Here is a 19367-nt window from a genome sequence, read left to right as displayed (position 1 = left end):
TTTGCAACATTTTCATTCCATCAAACATAGGAGAACAAATAAGGATGCCGTCTGACCCCCATAGGTGCACGCTCCCAATAGATTGACAATGTTCTTGTGGTGTCCTAGGTGGCTCAGGATCTTCAGTTCAGACATCAGAGCTTCCCTCTCGTCTGAATGGGCACTCGCTGCAGAAACACATACAAAATGTCATCATATTATCATCCTATCCGATCATGTGAAACCAATGATTTAGCATTTGAAATGCCTAAATCTGATCTGATTTTTTATTTTAGCTGATACATTTTCAGATTTGTCAGTCACTCTTACTTGCTCACGTAAACAATAATCTCCCTGTTAAATCGGAGGCCTTAACATTGGCTCACCTTTTAACATTTTCACAGCTACACGCATCGTATTATCTTCCTTTCCCAGACCATAGGCTGTGGCTTCAACAACCTTTCCAAAAGCCCCTGCACCAAGGATCTTCCCTGGTTGGACAGAAAATACGAGAAACCATTTTGAATACTTAAACCCGGCCTGGTATTCACAGTCAAATTTCAGACATAATATATTTTATCTTCTTCTGATTCTATTATGCTTACATTCACTGTTCTGTTGTTATTTAATCATTTTATTTGCATTTTTCAACAGACAGACCTAGCTTCAGCTTGTCTCTTGGGAACTCCCACTTCTCATTGTAAGGCAGCTGAGTGGGGTCAATGAAGGTGTAGTTGTTTCCATCTCTTGCCTCAATGATCTGCCAGCGGATCTCATACCTGGGTTTCTGAAGACAAAAATAGGAGCGAAACCAAAACAACAAAAACACTGCAGCTAAGTAGCCCTTCTAAACAGTATTTTAGACTACTATATATTTCGGTGGCTACGCTTTAAAATTGTGAGTACACCTTACCTGCTTGTATTTGTAAAAAAGAAAAACCAGCAGCACAAGGAAGATGGCCAGAATGCCTGCTGCTCCGGTCAACGTGGAAGTGAAGAGCTTGTCTGCACAGAGAAAGAATAGTATAAATGCATAATTTAACTCATGTGAACTGACATGTCCTACAAGATGATATTCTCTGATGTACTTCTGTGGATTTTGTTGCATTTTGTCTTTTTATGAAATATTGACCTACAGAAAATTAAACAATATAATTATGCAGTTTAACAGTTAACAGTAACAATCACAACTACAAAGGCATCAGCTGACTGTGACAACACAATGTCACAAACAAGACATTAGATTCGCTTTGGTTTGGTTGACAAGATCCACATGACAATGTACAATAACAAATTGAGAAGTATGGAACTTGTGATCACACCATGACAACAAATGATTATCAGATTATCCAAAACGCACCAGAAACCTCCATGGCAAACGTGTCGCTGCTGACGCCGACGAGGTTGAAGGCTACACACTCCACCGTCATCCTCCGGCTAGACGGCCCCACCGTGAGGACGCTCTCCACCTCCACTGCTCCGTACTCCTCCCTCTGGACCTCTACTGTAGGAGCCTGGAGAGGGATCGCCATCTGCAGCCCTGAGGTGTTTTCATTGCACCTGCCTCATACACATACACAGTCAGACAAAGGCCCCGATGCTTCAATTTACAGAATATTACACCAAACTTAATGACATTTCTCTGACTGCTGTTCCTTGTGTATTGATACTTACGTAGGCCGTATCCCAAAACACTGGTACCAGATGATTCTGGGAGCAGGGTAGCCAAATGAGGTGCAAGTGAGTGTGGTTATGTTTTCCCATCTCACCACAGCAACAGGTCTCTCTGCCAGTAAAGGACCAACAACAATTATCAGATTTGAAAGAAACTTGCATTTTCCTTTTACCTCAGAGAACTTAATCATGCCGTAACACCATGAATGAGTAAACTGATTGGTTGTGTGTTTACTGCGCCACTTACGATACATTTGGACTTGGAATGTGATGGATGCATTGGCCAATTCGCTCCTGGCGTAGAAGGTGTATTGCCCCTGCTCCTGTGCATTCATTCTCTTCAACTGCAGAGTAGCGTGGTATCTAAAAAAAATACCACCCCCCCCAAAAAAGGATCTTTAAACTGAGAAAAAAGAGGAATGTCTGCAGAATCCCATGTGACTAATTCTGCGGTTTGAATTCAGACACTTCCTATGTATCATAGCAGAGTATGTCAACAATCTAAAAAGAGAACACCCTCTTCCCTCTAACAGCAGTTTCATGACCTGAGGAAATATAATGACCTTTGCATTCCTGGTCAAATTAACCCAAAATGCACTGACAGTATTTTTCAGAGTAGCTTCTTCTTCCTGTAGTACACTTGATTGTTTTAAATGTAAACTGACAATGTGCTGACATCTTGGAGCAATACGATGGAGCTACTGGTTGGTCATCATCTCTGGCTTTTGTGTTGTACCTGTTGTTGTATCTGATGAGCTTGTGCTCCTGAGTGGACGTGTTGGGAGATGCTGGGGTGTGCCACCTGTGCTCCGTAATGTGGGGGTACGCTTCAATGAGCACACTGAGCTCCAGATCTTCTCCCTCGTTCACCTCGACTGAAAGACCCTGGTGGGCCAGTTTAGGGGACAGCTGTGGCAACAGCCTGATGTAGGGCTTGTCTGTTTAGAAGAAGAATCCACAACAGTTTGTTTTCGGTGCTTAATAAATATTCCATGCTTTTCGATGTGAGACGTAGCAAGAGGGTTTTACGTGGCTTACCTACAACCAGCAGGTACGTGGTTGAACTGTTCACCCCTGCTTCATTAGTGCCAATGCAGGAAATGTTTCCTGTGTCTGCAAGGTCCACAGCAGAGATGGTCAGTATGCTCTGTATGTCCAGGCGATTTTCTCCACTGGAGCGTACCCTCTCCTCTATTGTTGCTTTCTGAAGAGAAAAAGAGGGAATGCAATTAAATAAAAAAATAATAAAATTATGATTACTATCACAAAAACGCCTAACACTGACCGACTTGGTGCTGTATTTCCAGGTGACATTATAGTTGAAGTTGGGGTTGTGTGTTGTGCAGCGAATGTTGAGTTCCTCCCCAACAATGCGCACATATTCATCCGTCTCCAAGAAGACATACGGAGGGAAACGAAGCTCTAGAGTAAGAGAAAATCATAAATAAGAATGAATGAATGAATGAATCACCTTGAATGACTCTAGGAAAGCTCTGGGGACTCATTAACAACACCCAAGTGGCCTCACTCTGAATGACGTTGATGGAAAATGCCTTGGAGGTCCTCTCCACTCCGTTGACCCTGGCTGTGCAGACATAGTCAGCATTGAAGCTGGGGTGGAGGCTGTGGATGAGAATACCACGGTGCCGGTGAACTGTGAAGTTCATCCCTGGTGGCACTGTGGTGCCGTTGTCCATGCGGAGGCCCAGGTTTGTGGCTGCTGGGTCGGTCAGCAGGCAGGGCAGCAGGTAGTCCTCACCCTCCTTCCTCACCACCCGCAGGGACGTGCTGCTGGTCCAGAACACACGGTTTGGATCTAGTAACAAAAGACATGGAGACAATATATTTGTTCATAGAACAATGGAATAAGTGAGATTTACACTGAGGAAATCTAATAAACAATAATAGCAAAGTATAACCAGTGTGGACAATGATCCATCCAAGCACTTACAACTAACTAACAACATTTGGAAGGGTGTCCTGCTGGTCTGTACACAGAATAGTAAGCTCACCTTTTACATACACATGCACTGAGGAGGCCAGTTCATGCTGTTGTGACCCAGCAGTGTAAAAACACTTGTAAGTTCCAGTGAATTCTGCAGATGGACGTTCAACCTTAAAGGTGCGGACATTCCCGTTGCCCTTGGACACGAAGCGCCTGTGTTTGGCTAGCCTCGTTTGCCAGTTTACAGGCCCGTCACCCTCACACGTCAGATCCAGAGCGCTCCCAGGTTTGACCACCACCTCTGAACTCCTCACCACCTTAGAGTTGAACTTGATCACCGGCAGCCTCCATTCTGCTGAGAAAGAACGACAATGTGAATTTAATGCATGCATTTATTGACTTTTTAGGTAAACAGACAAGTGTGAGGACACATTTTTTGGTAATTTTCTGATAACTGACAACCCAGAGCTGTCTCTTCTGCACCATGATTGATTTTTCACGAATTCAGGAAACAGATTGAAGGCTTGGACCCCGAAAACATCCCTCGATACTTTGTGCTTCTGCTTTTTACAATGTCGCTACTTGAACACTGGAAATATAAAAACTGTCATCATGCAAAGCTTTGCATCCATTTTTACTTGGGCCCATTGTTTGACACCAAAAATAAGGGACACATTCAAGAATTTTAAGCATGATATGGGGAGTAATAGTTTCCAGGCATCTTTAAGGGAGAAACTGCTAAAAAAGACCTTAACCCCCAGGCAGTGTTGAAGCAAGTTTTATTGATGAAGAACAGTGCTCTCTTTGATGACTTTTTTGAGGAAACTCAGCTGGACAATTTATGGCATCTAAGATTTGTTTTAGGCTGGAAAACGTTTGAGAAAAGTATGGACAATGAAGAGATTGACGTGCCTTTCCAGTAAGACTGAAACTTTCTCTCATTTAGAGTTGAGCCTAAGCTTTCGGTAAATCTTATAAATGGTTTCCATTTCAAGGGTTTGGACAGTGTGTTTCGAAGCTTGAAGCAGAACTGAGATTCCACAATCAGCATTTTTTTCCATTCACCACAGCACACAAGCTAATGTAGAGAGACGCAGAATTAAATGCAGTTTGAAACCAATCAGCACTTTTAGTTCCGAACCTCCTGATTGTTGGTGTAAGCAGTTACCTTTTCTCCTCTTCAATCATCTAAATGAACAATTCATCCAACCTAAAAATGTCCCCAATTACACTTCATACAGTAATCCACCAGAAAGCAAAGCTAATTCACTCAGCCATCATTAAACCTAACAACAGATGCTTTCATAGACTCAAATGCAAACACATGAAATTGCAATATGTGAGCCAAATCAAAAAAGAATGCATCACAACAATCACCCCAAAAAACAACTCATGAATCTTGAGACACAACAGAGTATCAGATCTCAGATGCAGAGCGTTTCTCAGCTCTTCTGCACTGACCATGAATTAATGCCATGTATTATGTGATGAAATTATTAGAGCATACATGACAGGTCATGTTTGGATATGTATTTTTAGACTATTATATAAGTAACTGGTTAGTTGTGGTTTTAAAAATATACATCTTGTTGCGATTGGATTTAATTTAAAACTTGAACTGGATATTTACCAAACCTTTTAGAACTTTTTACATACTGAACTCTACATATTATCACACTTTACATCTTTCAAATCAATATGAAAACAATAAAAGGAAATCACTTTTCTGAGTTTTTTTGAGTGCTCCTCTTTCACTTGTTTTATTTCAGCGTGTGGATTGCATATTTAAATATACAGTCACCACACAACCAGCGTGAAAAGAAATGTTTTGGAGGGCCTTACCTGAAGCAGCGGAGGCCACAATCCCCAGCAGCAGAGCAAGGTAGGACTGCATCCTGGATCAACTTCAAACCTGCAGTTTGAATGCTGATATTTGCGTGTGCTATAAAACACTTCTGATCTGTAGAGTTGGAGAGAGAGAAATAAGAAAACCACCTCTGAAGTTGTGGTGTCACTCATCCCCCCTCATTAACTTCTCTTTTCTGACTGGTCAGAGCATCTATGCCCGTAAATACAAATCTTTGCTGAACAACAATCTATTGTACGTCAATGTTTGTCTTCTTATGTACACATTAAAATCAGGAAACAGGTTAAAGAATTAAATACTTTGAGGAAGAATTTCTTACATAAGGAATTAACAACTAGCCACTGCACCTCAAAATACAGCTGATGATGCATTATGGAAGCATCACTCATTTATTTCAAATGTAGGCTACTCACCTGCAGATGTCTTCAGGTTAATAGAGGGGAATGATAACTTCCCTGGGTGTGACGTCTCCACCCAGAGCAGACACAAGAGTCCCTTCCTCCCCTTCTGTTTGCCTCTGCCCTTCTTCTCCCTTCTGCTTGTTTACAGTCTCTTCCCCACATAAGCCACACAGCTAACATGAAATGTTTCAGAACAGCAAGTTGTGGAGGGTGGAGGGAACTCTGTGACTGGGTGGGGTGTCAGCATATCATGCTCAACATATTAATGAGCCGGTGCCAATTTGCCACAGAAAGGCGCAATTCATGCAATTCATGTCTAGAGGTGAGACTAATCACCTCCATCCCCGTTGGACAACCGTGCCTGCCAGGCTTTTCTAGCCAGGGAAGCGTGGACTCATGGGAGACAGATGGAAAGTCAAGTTAGTCTTACAAATTTGACCTAGGAATCATATTAAACAGCTAAGAGATATGAGAGTGTGAAGAGAGAGACAATTCTTTATGGATGTATGGTAGACAGGAGTAAGACTCGTCATGAAAGCACCAGCAGATGGTTTCTAGCTGAATCTATCTGAAAAAATTCCAGTGCACTGGAATTTAACTTTATATTAGTGAGACGTCAGTAATTACTTTCAACTAGGATTGTTGGGAGTATTTTTGCTGCTCTAGCTCAACCCAGTACATTTTGTATATCTTTCATTGCATCAAGTAATTATCTATACTATACATTTAAATGTACATTAGTTCTGCTAAAGCACGCATAGTTGTCTCCTTATTTTGGCGACTCATGCCAACGTTAAATCCCACAGTTGTTTACACTGTTCAGTTTTGGTAGTTAACGTTATATACTTTAGCGTAGCTTAACGTTAGCTGCTGTACCCAGTAGAGGTGTTTTGGTTTAACGAGTGGCCTTGTTAAGTGTAGTTATGACAGCTTTTAAAGACTGGAACCTGCAACCATTGGGATGCGAGTCCTGCGCTCCACCAACTGAGCTAACTACTGACTCAGAAAATGGCCGTAGAATAAAAAATGATCGTAAATAAACCTTTTTATATAACGTATATTAAACGTACCTGCAACCCCTGTATTCAGCCATGGTTCCTTATCTCGAGATCACGAGAAAATTATCCCGTTATCACGGAAAACGGAGTAAAAGAAATATTTGAATTGATGGCCGCTTAGGTTTTCCATACTGTCGTGCTTAAAGGAGACCTATGCTTTTTACACATTTTGTGACTTATCTACAATGTTATAATGTTGGATGTTCATGTTAAACATGGCCAAAGTTTCAAAAAATTAGGTTAAAGCATTTATAAGAAATCACTGTGAGCAAAGACCTCAGGTTTCCTCCTGTTCTGTTTTGAACAGATTTTTCTACAGCTGTTCCATATATGGTCCTGTGCTCCCACACTAACGGCATGGCAACCAGTCTGCCTGTTCCGCTCAGCAACAACAGCCTGGTAACATGCTTCAGGTCTTGGCCAATCAGAAGACAGTGGGCTTTGAGAGGGGGGGCCTTAAAGAGACAGGAGCATCTACAGCTTGTTCAGACAGAGGCTGAAATGAAGGCCTACATGAAGAGTCAGTATAAGAAAAAAAAAAAAAATTGAAACAATTTGAACTTTGAAACATGCAAAGCTACCACACAGGAGTCCCAGAACTACAATATAAGACTGGAAAAGCAGTATAATAGGTCTCCTTTAATACCTCTGTTGAGTTTTTCGTTAAACATCTGATCCATCTCTTTACCACCATTAACCTCTTGCCCCATCCCAGGCTGCTTAAAGAAGTTTTACCCTTAGTTAGCACTTCTTTACTAGACTTGATCAATCCATCTTTACTAACAAGCTATTTACCACAGTCCGTTTAAAATAGCTGAAATTAAAAATATTCTTTAAGGGTGCTTTCACACCCGTAGTTCGGTTCATTTGGTCCAGACCAAGAAAAAAAATGATATGCTGTTGCATTTTTGTTCTGGTCCGGTTCATGTTCACACTGCAGTTTTACAAACGAATCAGAGAAGTAACCATGATGTTACACAGACGTACAGGTAACTTGTTGATTGGACAGCTTTGGTGATTGTCATCCTGCATCATCAGGACCCACGTGGGGAAATCAAACTCCGGTGACTGACATAAGTTTGTGCAGCACTTTAACGCTTCTGATCTGTATCGCAAAGAGCTCACAAAGTAATAATTGATTATAAGCATGATTAGTAATGCTAGACAGCAGAGCGACCGCATAGCCTATTATGAATAATAACGTAATAACAGGACATGTAGGCTACAGTAATAATTCGGGGCTTATTCGCCTATACTGTGGTATCGCTGTCACACATTTTTTATGGACAGGGTAAACGGAATACTACTTGCCCTCTTTTTTAAACATATTTTAACCTATTAATCAGGGAAATACACATGCTGACAAGTAGGCTATACTTTATAAAATGATTTTCATAAACATAGCGGCTTATACAGATCAATTATAAGATCGCTAAACACATGTCGCTGTCAGCAGATGGATTTATTAGTGGTTTAGCTTTGGAAATAATGCTCAGATCACATCTCTGCTATCATAAAATCCTGTGTTTGTTTGCTTTCACACTACAAGCGAACCGCACCAGAGTTCGTTTGAAAGTGTACCGAGATCTCCTTGAAGAGGTGGTCTCAGTGCACTTGTTTGGTCCGCTTTTGGTGCGCACCCGAGTGCGATTGTTGCATTCACACATGCCCAAACAAACCGCACCAAGGGGGAAAACGAACTCTAGTGCGATTCATTTCAAAATTCCATCCAAGAAGTAACAAATACTTGGACTAGTTTTTCCGCATCGTTTTGGGACAGGATGTTCATGATGTTTGCAATATTACGTAGGTGAAAAAAGGCATTCCTTGAAGTTTGCTTTATGTGATATGTCCTGATAAAGATAACTCCAAGATTCCTTACGGTGGTGCTGGAAGCCAGGGCGGTGCCATCCAGAGGAGCTATATCTTTAGATAAAAATTGCAGGTCATCAAGGTTATTGTGTCCTTAAGGCATGCTTGATGTTTAGCTAACTGATTGGTGTCATCTGGCTGGATCAATAGATATACTGTACACCTGGCTAGTACCGGGTTGGACTCCTTTTGACTTAGACAGACTTTCTTGTCATTCAACTGCACATTCAAAATGTACATTTGAGCGAGATTTTGTTGAAAGGCTCCAAATAAAAAACAGAAGACAAGTAAAAGAAAAATAATGCCTAAAAAATAAAATGCCTTCAGAACTGCCTTAATTCTTCGTGGCATACTTTTAACAAGGTGTTGAAAGACAATTCAAGACCTTAAATATACACTCACAGGCCACTTTATTGGGTATACCTTACTAGTACCAGGTTGGACCCACTTTTGCCTTCAGAACTGCCTTAATGCACTTTAAATCCTGATTAAAATCCTCAAATAAAACTATTGTTAAGTAGAAAGTCACACAACTGATTGGCGACTGCTTTCTCTTGAGAAAGAGAAGGTTATATAACGGTCTATTGTTGACTAAAACCCCTGGATCAAGAGTGGGCTTTTAGGGTGCTTTCACAACTGCCTCATTTAGAAGAAGAATTAAGGCAGTTCTGAAGGCAAAACTAAGAAGATGGTGGCGCCTTGCTCGGCTTCGGCTGCAATGGCTCCTTGATTTCTGAAAAAAGTTGCAATTTTGTTGTTGTTCTGTTTCTTTTATATTTTTATTCTATTTTATATTGCAAATACTTATATTCATACTATTTTTCTTTTACTTGTCTTCTGTTTTTTATTTGGAGCCTTTCAACAAAATCTCGCTCAAATGTACATTTTGAATGTGCAGTTGAATGACAAGAAAGTCTGTCTAAGTCAAAAGGAGTCCAACCCGGTACTAGCCAGGTGTACAGTATATCTATTGATCCAGCCAGATGACACCAATCAGTTAGCTAAACATCAAGCATGCCTTAAGGACACAATAACCTTGATGACCTGCAATTTTTATCTAAAGATATAGCTCCTCTGGATGGCACCGCCCTGGCTTCCAGCACCACCGTAAGGAATCTTGGAGTTATCTTTATCAGGACATATCACATAAAGCAAACTTCAAGGAATGCCTTTTTTCACCTACGTAATATTGCAAACATCATGAACATCCTGTCCCAAAACGATGCGGAAAAACTAGTCCAAGTATTTGTTACTTCTTGGATGGAATTTTGAAATTCTTTATCAGGCTGCTCGAATAAGTCAATTAAGCTTCTCTGCACTGGCTCCCTATAAAATCCAGAATAGTATTTAAAATCCTTCTGCTCACCTACAAAGCTCTTAATGGTCAGGCACCATCTTATCTTAAAGAGCTCATAGTACCTTACTACCTCACCAGAGCACTGCGCTCCCAGAAGGCAGGGTTACTTGTGGTTGCTAGAGTCTCCAAAAGTGGAATAGGCACTCCTTTCTTCTCCTCTCCCTCTCCATCTTTCTTACCCATTAATGCATGTAACTAACTAGACTGCTGCCCTCTCCCGTAGTTTTGTGCTTTCTCGTCTCTCTCCTCTCCTACTTTCACTTTCAGCAGGTATTTCTGCATCCGGAGCTGTGGGAATTGGATATGTGGTTGCAAGCCACCTACTTTCCCCATGTTCCTTCGACACGCGTTGCCACAGTTATTATTAATAGTTCTATTATTATTATTAGTAGCAGTAGTTGTAGTAGTAGTAGTAGTATTACTGCCTGTTAAAAGGAAGTGTTTCTCTGCCACTGTCACCAAGTGCTTGTTTATGTTGGGAATTAATGTGGTGGGTGTCTGTAAATAATATTACAAAGAGTATGGTCTACACTTGCTCTGTCTGAAAAGTGCAGTGAGATAACTTCTGTTCTGAATTGTTGCAATATAAATAAAATTTAACTGAACAGTTGATTAGTTTTAGGATTTTTTTATAGCAGATTTAAAAGTGCAAAAAACAGATGCTGGCAGAGAAGGGCAGCTAGATAAAGCCGTTGAATTCACATGATTCATAAAAGATTCACGCTTCCAGTATTACTATGATAATACACATTTATTGTCACATTTACAACATATAAAATGGCACATATAAAAAATACATTTGTAAACGTTAAGAAAAGCTTTGGTACCATAGCTTGTGATACAGTGATCTTGTGCATTTAAAATTGCTACAGAATATTACTATGTGTTGTTTTAAATGGACTAAGTATTGAAAGTTGAAACACTGTGTAAGTGAATGTTATCGAATGAAACAGAAGACTAAAAGCATAATATTTACATGTACACATACGGCTATCTAGGTTCCTTGAGTACAGTAGCCCTTCATATCGGCAAGCGACAATAGCTGCAAGACAACACTCTGTCAGTCTATATACAAAGGCACTCGTGTGTGCCATCTTGTGCTCAGGCAGTGATACGCTGTATTTATTATTTCCACTTGTAGGAGTCACCTGTCATCACAGAAACTGATTTACCATTACAGGCACATATTTAAGTATTATCTTGTTATATGTATTATCTCTGTCTTTATGAGAGTATATTTATATCCTCATTATGACTAACCCATTTTTCTAAATAAAGTGCAAATCTGGCACAGAACTATAACAAGCCACTATAAGCCTCAGACTAAGGATTCAAAATTCACATATGACATATACATTTCATATAATTCTCAGGAAACAAAGAAGTGGAAATCTTCATGTGGCATGTAGCTATAAACAAATGATCTCTCTTAGTAAAACAGTGCATGTAGAATCTCTGGATATCATGTCCTTGGAATGACATTTTTACAAATATAATGCAGCGAACACAGCCGCTCGTACTTCAGGTAAGTAAAAAAAAAGCAACATAAAGTTTGAACCCAATAACTGTTGTTCCAGGGCTGCTCATGGTTTAGGACATAATGCTATATTAATTTTTCTTTTTATTTCATACTTGTTTTGGCAATGTAAATATTTGTTTCCAATGCCAATCTGAATTTGAATATTGTTCTTGTTTGGACAGTATTTTGTTTTCATGTGTGTATTTGTTTATGGGTTTTTTTATTGTTGTGTTAATTACCTTGTGTTTTTAAAACAAATAAAATTGTTTGTAAAAACATCCACTAAACATTTCTAAACATCCACACTGGTCATTAACACTAAAGAGGGGACAAAATAGTAACAGCCAAAAATTAACATATGGCTAAATGTGTCCAACTAAAAAAGCACATATCTCATAAGGCCTCACAAGTCTCTGGCTACAATGGAAAATACATCTTTACTTAGTGTAAATTGAATCCATGTGAGAGTGAGGAGAGTACCGTATTTATTTTATGGAAAGCTTCTTATGAATGACTGGATCGTAACATAATGCTTATTATTTCTAACCATTTTGTAGTTTCAGAGGTACTAAGTTCGATACAAAAGCTCAAAGAAGGGCAAAACTTTTTGAGTGCTTAGTGGAGATACAAAGATTGCCTTCTCAGTTTCAATGTTGCTACATTCTAGTTTAGTCACGTTCCCTTTTTCAGGCATGTTAAAAAAAAATCTCAGAAAAGGGCTCTGTTCTCTCAGGGTTCTGTATGTAGCTACAGGAAGCTGTCTTCTACCTCGGGCGTCCTGGAGGAGCACAGCAGAGCATCTCTCTCGCTGGTCTCCTCCACCCTGTCCTCTTCTGGAAGAGTGTCGGCCGTGTCCTGCGACATGGAGTCCGTCTCCTCCTCCAGAGCCAGAGAGCTGAGGGCAGGAAAGCAAAACACAACTTCACACTGTGCACTCCATCATGTACGAGCCATAGAAAGACACACCATATAGTCAGTATTTATTAATGTCTCTTGGGACTGATCCTGTCATTATCCCTCTTTTTTTTCATCTCCCTTCCAGCAACCACAAGTCATTTTTAACTCACAAATTAAACTAATTATCCATTTTTAGAACATTTAAAGACATTATGCGTCTTCTGCTTCATACGTTTGGCCTTTAAGTATTTCTAAGAGAAAAGTATTTCCAATGCAGCTTGTATAGAGACATGTTGAGTACTCCCTCTGTACCTCTGGCACACACACATGCACTAAATTACTGGGACAAATCAATTTACTGGATGTTTTTTCTCTTAGTAATCAATTACACAGATAGTACTTCTTACTTTGTTGGGATGTTAAGCAGCATCTAGCTAACATCCAAAATTAAGTTTAAGTTGGCCTACTGGAAGTGATATAACTGAAAGCAAATGTTTTACCTCTGGAAGGCCATAAACAGGGCTGCATTTTTCTCATTATTTTCATTGTCGATTAATCTGCCAATTATTTTCTCACTTATATGAGTAATTGTTTGGTTTATAAAATGTCAGGAAAAATGTCTTTAACTTGCTTGTTTTGTACGACTGTGAGTCTAAAACTCAAACATACTCTGCAGATTGCAAACGGGCTAATAACCTTTCCCCTCACCCTCCTGTTCCAAGTGTGTAGAAGAAACACAAAAGGCCCACTCCAGACCCAGCGCGTGGTTTGTCTGTTCTGGGCTACTGTAGAAACATGGCAGTGCAACATGGCAGACGATTCTTATTTTCAGGTGCACTAATGAAAACAAACTTATATTTCTGCCAATAGATGTCCCTAAATCTTACACAGTGGTCCTTTAGGATGATGAAACCAAAGAATGTTTGGCATTTTCTCAAAAAAATGTTTAGTCGATTACCAAAATAACTGCTGATTAACTTTCTGTCAATCTGATTATTAATTAATTGTTTCAGCTCTGGCAATAACTTTAAATTGTTTAAAGAAAATGTGAAGGATGTCTGTTGAATGACTGATTGGCACACATAGTGGAGGTTTCTTATTTTGTTTTAAGATGCTGCCTGATGTGTCCATGAGATCCTCACTGACATCAGTCTGTGGATCTGGACCAACAGTGTGTCTGTTATTTGTCTAATAAGGAGGCCAAAGACCTCTAACCCAAACCACAATGTTAAAGGTACAATCTATGAGCCAAATGTCAACAAAAGACTTGCCCCACTGCCAAAACTCAAAACACAGAGTTGGAATGTGCTATCACTCCCAAACCCATCAATGGGTATTTTAAGACACACTAATACTGAACAGCTTTGATTAGATGTGTAAATGTATCTTGATGTTGTATGGTCAAACATTTATTTGGCTTTTTAAGCCAACTTTGCTTGGCTGCATGTTTATATAGGCTATAAAAACATGTCTCCAATTCGGCCTCCACAATACAGTTATTGTCTCCAGCTCAACATCTGGATGAGTGGGTGTGTGGTGGAAAAAAAACTCAAATCTTGTTAAATAAATACATCCTCATCTTTCTTGCAACCCCAGCATTTGGCACACATCTGCAGCATCTTCTTCAGCAGTTCTATACCTTGCAGGGCTTCCTGACGGCACGTCAGTGAAAATGTCCTCCGGCTTGGGATCTGGGATGGGAATGATGTATTCGTTGTATGAAGTTATGATTTCTTGTGTATCCGCCTCTTGTCGGAATTCTCCGGGGCTCGGGCTCTGGTTGTAGGGGTCCGGGGGGACGTAGAGGGTGACGGGGTATGGGGAGCCAAATGCTGGGTTAGCAATTGGAAAAGGTGAGGAGAGTCTGGGTTTGGTGCGGGCGACTGCCGGGTGGTCGCTCTTCAGGAAGTTGTCATTGACTTGGTTGTATCTCTGTTGTCAGGAGACAATAGTTTGATTATTTGAGCAACGAGGGATCAATTAATCAACAGTTTGGGAGCTTCAGTTTGCTGAGTGAAGATATGAGACACTGAGCACCAAAGATTTTACATCACAGCTACTTTAAGAACCAGAGAGGAATGAAAGTGGAGGACAGTGTTTCTATTATGTGTATTATGTGTAACTGTTTTCAGAACTGAACCTGCACAGTCATTTACTGAGTGGATTTATCTTTATCAATGCAACAGAAAAGCAAAAATATGTTTGTATACCTAATTGTACATTATCTAGTGTTGCCTTTTTTAATTTTTGAAAGTGAACTTTGTCCAACATATCTGTACCTAAATTCCCAGATTTATATATGTATTTGTTTTTATTGATTTGTATTTTTTAACATGTATACATCTGCGTTGTGTATACTGGACTATAGCTACATAACTTTACTATATTTAAACATTATGAAAAACTAAAAGCTTGTTATCTAACAACAGTGTCATAGGCAAGCAGCATCAAGCAAAAGTGGAATAAGTGCTTAGATCCTTTATTTATGTATAAGCAGTAGTACAAAAGTAAAAATATTCTCTTAAAAGCAAAAACATTAGAGTTTTACTTTTACAATAATTATCAGCAAAATATACCTAAAGTATTGATGAAAAAGTAAAAGTACTTGTTATGTTGTATTATACTATTACTTAAATCATAATATTGGATTATTATTACTAATGCATTAATGTGCAAGAAGCATTTTTAGGTGAAGCTACTAGCGTTTATAAAGGATATATTTATAGTGGAGCTTCCCTGTCGAGAAGTTTAATCCATCCTTATTTGATTATATGTTTTGTATGAAATATCTGAACCTGCAAAGTAACGTACAGGTACCTCAAAACTGTACTTGAGTTAATGTGACAGACATATATACATGGTTCAGCAGCTAAATTATTACCAACCAGCCACTAGGGGGCAGACAGGCTGACTGTGAGTAGATGAATTAATGAACTCGTAGATAACCTCACCCAAGAATAAAATAAGACTTGCAGATCAGGGATTTGTGGTATAGGGTCCAAGCTCACTGTTTAATGCAGCATCAATAAATAAATGAATACAAATTTATTAAATAAAGTACCTTTTTATAGCTGTCTGTCAGCATATTCCCCACACTGTGGACCAGAAAGGAGAAATCGGGCCTCTTCTCGAACTTCTCGTCCAGCACTTTTTCATGATCTCATAGCTGCAACATAAACAACATCAAATGAATTAATTTCAGTAAAGTTCTCTCTGTAGAGGTGACATGAAGATTACAGTGGGACTCACACTTCATCAGAGGCATGGGCGGGTTTTGCCATTCGGTAGCCTCTCTTCAAAGCGCTGTAGAACAACTCGTTCATGGGCAAATCAGGGTAAGGGGTTCCTCCTGCAGAAAGCATTTCCAATAACAGAAGTCATGCACAGGCTAGAAAGCTAAACTTGATCTAAATTAAACAAGAACAAACCATAAATCTGAAGTCATGCACACTCTAAATATGTCCTTATCAGCAAGACATTTTGTTAACCTACCAGACATTTGACATGTGAAATTAATGTCATGTATTTCTGAGAAAACACACTGAATCACATTTCTTGTGCAAATAAGTAGTTATTTTGATCCACATAAGGAAAATGAATGTGAAAAGTCTAATGAATGTCAGATTCAGACTGGGAAGCACAGAGAATCTTTGGTTATCTCTTACAGAGCCTGGATTGTGAGTTTGTTTTCCACCACTCGAGCTTATGCTGTGTATGCAATAAACTGTCTCCTTTGTTTTCATAGTCGTTTCATAAAATCGTGGGAAGAGGGTTTTGAGAGAGAAAAAAGAAGAACAAACAACTCACAATACCCTGAGCAAGGAAATGATGATTTTAAAGCTTGACTGTGCCTATAAAGATTAAGACCTCATATGAACCTTCAAACAAACTTGTATGTACTTGCAATCAGGCATGAAATTTGAAGTTTGCCATCGATTTGCACATACACACAACATTTGCTGCCATTTTGGACACTGAGAAACCTGTTTTTCCAGGATTGTTAGTGTGACTTCAAGATTTAACGATGAGTTAAACAGCTGAAACTGGTAACAGTATGACCCATTTGCAAATAAAGATAAATCCCTTTTATGTGTGTCCCAGTTTTATATGTGTGTTTGGACTGACCCAGTGTGAAAATCTCCCAAAGAAGAATGCCGTATGACCACACGTCGCTCAGGGTGGTGTACAAATTATGGAAAATACTTTCTGGTGCCATCCACTTCAGGGGAAGGAAGGTCTGAACGAAAGAAAACAAAAACACTCCATGTGAAGAGCTATTTTGAAACATCACACCTTCAACTGGGTTAAAAGAGTCTCTTAGGACCTTATTTGCAGTATGTTATTTAGATGACTGCTATTTCATTTTGGTAAGTAATATTCATTACATTACTTTCATGTAATGCATGCAAATGTACATGTACATTCAAGTGTATGCAAACTAAATAGGAACAAGAGCCAGATGTCAAAAATTAAAAATGCCTTTCAGGTGTATAGGTTCTGTTTGTTTTTTTATAGATGTTCTGTGCAATGATTTCGCCACTTACGCTGCCTTTAGAGATGTAGTTGGAATCATGCATGATGTCTCTGGCCAGGCCAAAGTCACAGATCTTCACCAGTTTGCCTTCACAGATCAACACATTCCTGGCAGCAAGGTCACGATGGACACACTGTGGTGGAATAAAATGAAATAAAATAGCTGTTTTTACACTTCAGGTTTTATGCAGATTAAACAAACAATATTTAAAGTGTTAATTAGTGAGCTTTAGAGGTGCTGGTAGGTGGCTTTTGTTATTGTCAGACCAAGCCAGGTTTGCCTTTTTCCCCTTGTTTCCAGTCTCTATGCTATGCTAAGCTAACTCCTATTCTACTCCTATTCGGTACAGGCATGAGTGGTATTGATCTTCTCTTCTAAATCTCAGTCAGAAAGTTAATTATTTCCCAAAATGTGAAACTGTTCATTTAAATTTAAACAACTATTCATAATATCTTACATTCTTAGAGGCGAGGAACTCCATCCCCTTTGCTACTTGGTAGCTGAAGCCCAAAAGATCGTCATAGGTGAGAGTGGGAGAGTCACCGATGGCCAGGTCCAATCCGCCGCCACCTGAACACGATTACAAGGTGAGACGACAAACGTAAGAAGAAGAGGTGAGGAGCGTCTCAAGAATGAAGACATTGTCTTGTCGTTTGGGGAAACTCCAGCTGTCCTGTGACTGCATGGGCTGAGATGAAGCTCATGCCCTTCATATGCTGTGACATTTGTCCATATATTCTCTCCAGTCTTTGATCCCTAAGCAAATTGCATTCCTTGATTTATGAGTCTGAAACAATTAATGTGTTCATGAATTGCACTATTTCAAGTTTGTGTTAAAAATAGCACTTTTTACACATCATACAGCTGGACAGCAGACATACACGGTTGGTCTCGCCTCATACTGTACTGCTATCTCATTCTGCTTTGTTTCCTGTGATCAGTGTGCTGAATTCGTCACACTTGTTTTCATTTACAACTCTGGAAAATGAATTATTGTCAACTGGAGAGTCTACAGTCTTACAACATCAACACAGACACACACATGGGCTCAAATCAAACCTTGTTCCTGATAGATGTCCTGCTGGTAGGGAGACTCGTATGGGGAGGGCTGGATGTCTGCGTACTTTATGCTGTCTATCTGCTCCTGCATGGGTACGTAGATGGAGGGCTCATCTTTACTCATGTCCATGTATCCTCCATCGCTCTCACTTCCAAAGGACACATAGCTGGTGGGATACATGAAGCATGAAAAGATGCAATGTACTAAACTGACCTAAATACACCTTTATTCGTGGTTCCTCATCATATCAAACGTTACATCTCTTGGTATGTGACAGCAGAAATTTCAATTAAGGAACCCCCCGTTATATTATATTACACACAATGCTCCTTTGTGCAGGGATTTTGTGCATTTTGTTTGCTCATCTCACCCTTTCCTCTGGCTGAGTGGGGTGCTTCCTCTAGAGATGAGACAGCCGTCGTCTTGGTTCTTCTCAGCGTAGTACTGCAGGAGGGTGTGCTTGTTCCTGTGCAGATAATCCACCAGGTCACCGTAGCGACAGTACTCAGTCACCAGATAGAGAGGGCCTGATTGGCGGAAGAAGAAAAGTTGGAAAATTTGGGATATGGGACACTAATAAACATTAATTTCACTATAGGCAGGGCACCCTTACTTTTCACACAAATATACAAAAAAAGTCATTCATTAAGCTAACTTAAGTTAGTTAAATGTGAGTCCTTTATAATAACATTAATTTCATGATTTTTATTTATTACTTGATAATAATTACTCAATAATTAATTTTATACACTTGAATAATATTGTATAAGGTAAGTTATTCAATAATATTTATGACATGTTCATATATAAATTATTTATTTCAATATTATTAAGGCAATGCATTTTTTTGTCTTTGTAGAAAATATGTCAATAATTTCCTTTAAAAAAGCTATTATTTGTGAATTTTTAAACTATGCATGATTGAAGTAAACATTATGTGTTTTGCTGCTGAAACTGACTACATTATTACATAACTGTGATTAATAAATAAACAAATAATAAATGGTTTAAATCATACATAGGTGTGCATCAGCAGCTATCTCTTGCTCAATGAAATTAAGAAAAACGTGCGCATTTTATCACATGTAAAATGTAACTGTATCTATTTACATCATGAACTGATCATATAGAATACAGACTATGAGCTTTTTTCAACAAAATCAACTACCACTATTTTGTGTAAAGTAAATGAAAATCTATAAAA

The 19367-nt window shown here is 39.3% G+C and overlaps 2 protein-coding genes across 2 annotated transcripts; both read right to left on the bottom strand.

Annotated features, from left to right (window-relative positions):
• Positions 1 to 26: 26 nt before the first annotated feature.
• LOC119918589 (macrophage colony-stimulating factor 1 receptor 1-like) lies at positions 27 to 6058 on the bottom strand (the record flags this gene model as incomplete). Its single annotated transcript, XM_038739359.1, has 14 exons — positions 5879 to 6058; positions 5441 to 5558; positions 3666 to 3953; positions 3182 to 3469; positions 2939 to 3075; positions 2692 to 2857; positions 2390 to 2591; positions 1901 to 2016; positions 1654 to 1765; positions 1340 to 1539; positions 893 to 984; positions 640 to 766; positions 366 to 470; positions 27 to 167 (listed from the first exon to the last, which is right to left on the bottom strand). Coding segments are annotated over exons 2-14 (2026 nt in total), but the record flags the coding sequence as incomplete, so codon positions are not given.
• A 4827-nt stretch (positions 6059 to 10885) lies between these two features.
• Positions 10886 to 18690, bottom strand: LOC119918588 (platelet-derived growth factor receptor beta-like; the record flags this gene model as incomplete). Its single annotated transcript, XM_038739358.1, is given in 10 exon segments — positions 10886 to 12567; positions 14209 to 14501; positions 15631 to 15710; positions 15713 to 15735; positions 15819 to 15918; positions 16695 to 16806; positions 17114 to 17236; positions 17561 to 17673; positions 18163 to 18329; positions 18534 to 18690. Coding segments are annotated over 10 exon segments (1316 nt in total), but the record flags the coding sequence as incomplete, so codon positions are not given.
• Between the last annotated feature and the right edge of the window lie 677 nt (positions 18691 to 19367).

The sequence above is a fragment of the Micropterus salmoides genome, unplaced genomic scaffold (assembly GCF_014851395.1).
Source record: "Micropterus salmoides isolate LMB-PRFRI ecotype aquatic unplaced genomic scaffold, ASM1485139v1 Ms_hic_scaffold_230, whole genome shotgun sequence".
Classification (NCBI taxonomy): domain Eukaryota; kingdom Metazoa; phylum Chordata; class Actinopteri; order Centrarchiformes; family Centrarchidae; genus Micropterus; species Micropterus salmoides.
Note: the sequence above shows the minus strand (reverse complement) of the source record. Positions and strands in the feature narration are given on the sequence as shown.